Source organism: Amphimedon queenslandica, unplaced genomic scaffold, assembly GCF_000090795.2.
Source record: "Amphimedon queenslandica unplaced genomic scaffold, v1.1 AMPQUscaffold_900_Cont27084, whole genome shotgun sequence".
Taxonomy (NCBI): domain Eukaryota; kingdom Metazoa; phylum Porifera; class Demospongiae; order Haplosclerida; family Niphatidae; genus Amphimedon; species Amphimedon queenslandica.
The window spans coordinates 1-1,074 of record NW_003558751.1 but is presented as its reverse complement, the minus strand read 5'-3'; the positions used below and the strand labels follow the sequence as shown (position 1 = coordinate 1,074).

Here is a 1,074-nt window from a genome sequence, read left to right as displayed (position 1 = left end):
TATACCTACCGGTAGGTGTGTTAGGTGGAGTAGGTGATGGTGTAGCTGTTCCAGTGCTTAATGTATCAGTGCTCATATCATCATCAGGAATAACAACTTTAATAAGCTTCTTATCATCATTGAAGGATTGGTCTATGAAACAAATTATGAGCATCATTTACGTATTAATGTAAAATGGAATAGACTTACCATAGTCTCTTTGTATAACTGTTCCTAGTTTTACATTACCAGTGAACTTGCACAACACACTAGCAAATGTTTGTAGTAAACTATACTTGCTTTCAATAGCTACTATAATGGCAGCTAACAGGACTTCACGTTGATTAGGAACAGAGGGACTAGCTGATTCCACACTAGCCAATACTTGTCCTGTTATGACACCCTCTCTTTGAAGCATAATAGCTACACTGACAGGATCAGAGAGAGACTGAGAGAGGAGTGGACGATGAGTGTTGAATATATCAATAGCCAGTGACAAACATGCACTGTGTTCTAGATAAAGAATACACACACACAGTCAATACTAATACAATCAGTGATATTAACTTACTCTCTTGATCTAACTTGTCAGCTGCAGCATTCTCATTCATAGATTTAAGAGCATCTGACAGTGAGTCAAAGGTAGCTCCTCCTTTACTGTCAACATTATCAGCTCTACGCAACCATCTGGCAATGCATTCAATAAAACGATCTTCTACTTTTGAGTAGTTTTCCGCAATAGCGTCCAGTGAGTCCATGAGTAGTCCTAGTGTCAGTCCTAGTTCCTTCCATCTCCTCCGAGGGAAACCACATCTCTTCAACAGATTAAGTACATCAATAAGTTGACCTAAAATCATATTCAATGATACATAGATAGTTAATGAACATTACCAATAGTCAAAGGAGAAGAGAAGAGACTCAGAGAAGAGGAACAAGAACTGGTTTTAGTTGCCATTGATCAAAGAACAAGCTAACCGGATGCAAACTTTGCAATGGCATGACAAGGGAGGGGCTGGTTTTGGGCGGGGCAATTATTGTTATTTTAACCCTCAATATGGCGGCATTGGAAGAGACCAGACAAATGACGATGGATTT

At 39.2% G+C, this 1,074-nt stretch overlaps 1 protein-coding gene across 1 annotated transcript; it reads right to left on the bottom strand.

Annotated features, from left to right (window-relative positions):
* Positions 1 to 9: 9 nt before the first annotated feature.
* Positions 10 to 579, bottom strand: LOC109593562 (uncharacterized; the record flags this gene model as incomplete). Its single annotated transcript, XM_020008589.1, has 3 exons — positions 551 to 579; positions 190 to 492; positions 10 to 132 (listed from the first exon to the last, which is right to left on the bottom strand). Coding segments are annotated over exons 2-3 (331 nt in total), but the record flags the coding sequence as incomplete, so codon positions are not given.
* Positions 580 to 1,074: the final 495 nt, after the last annotated feature.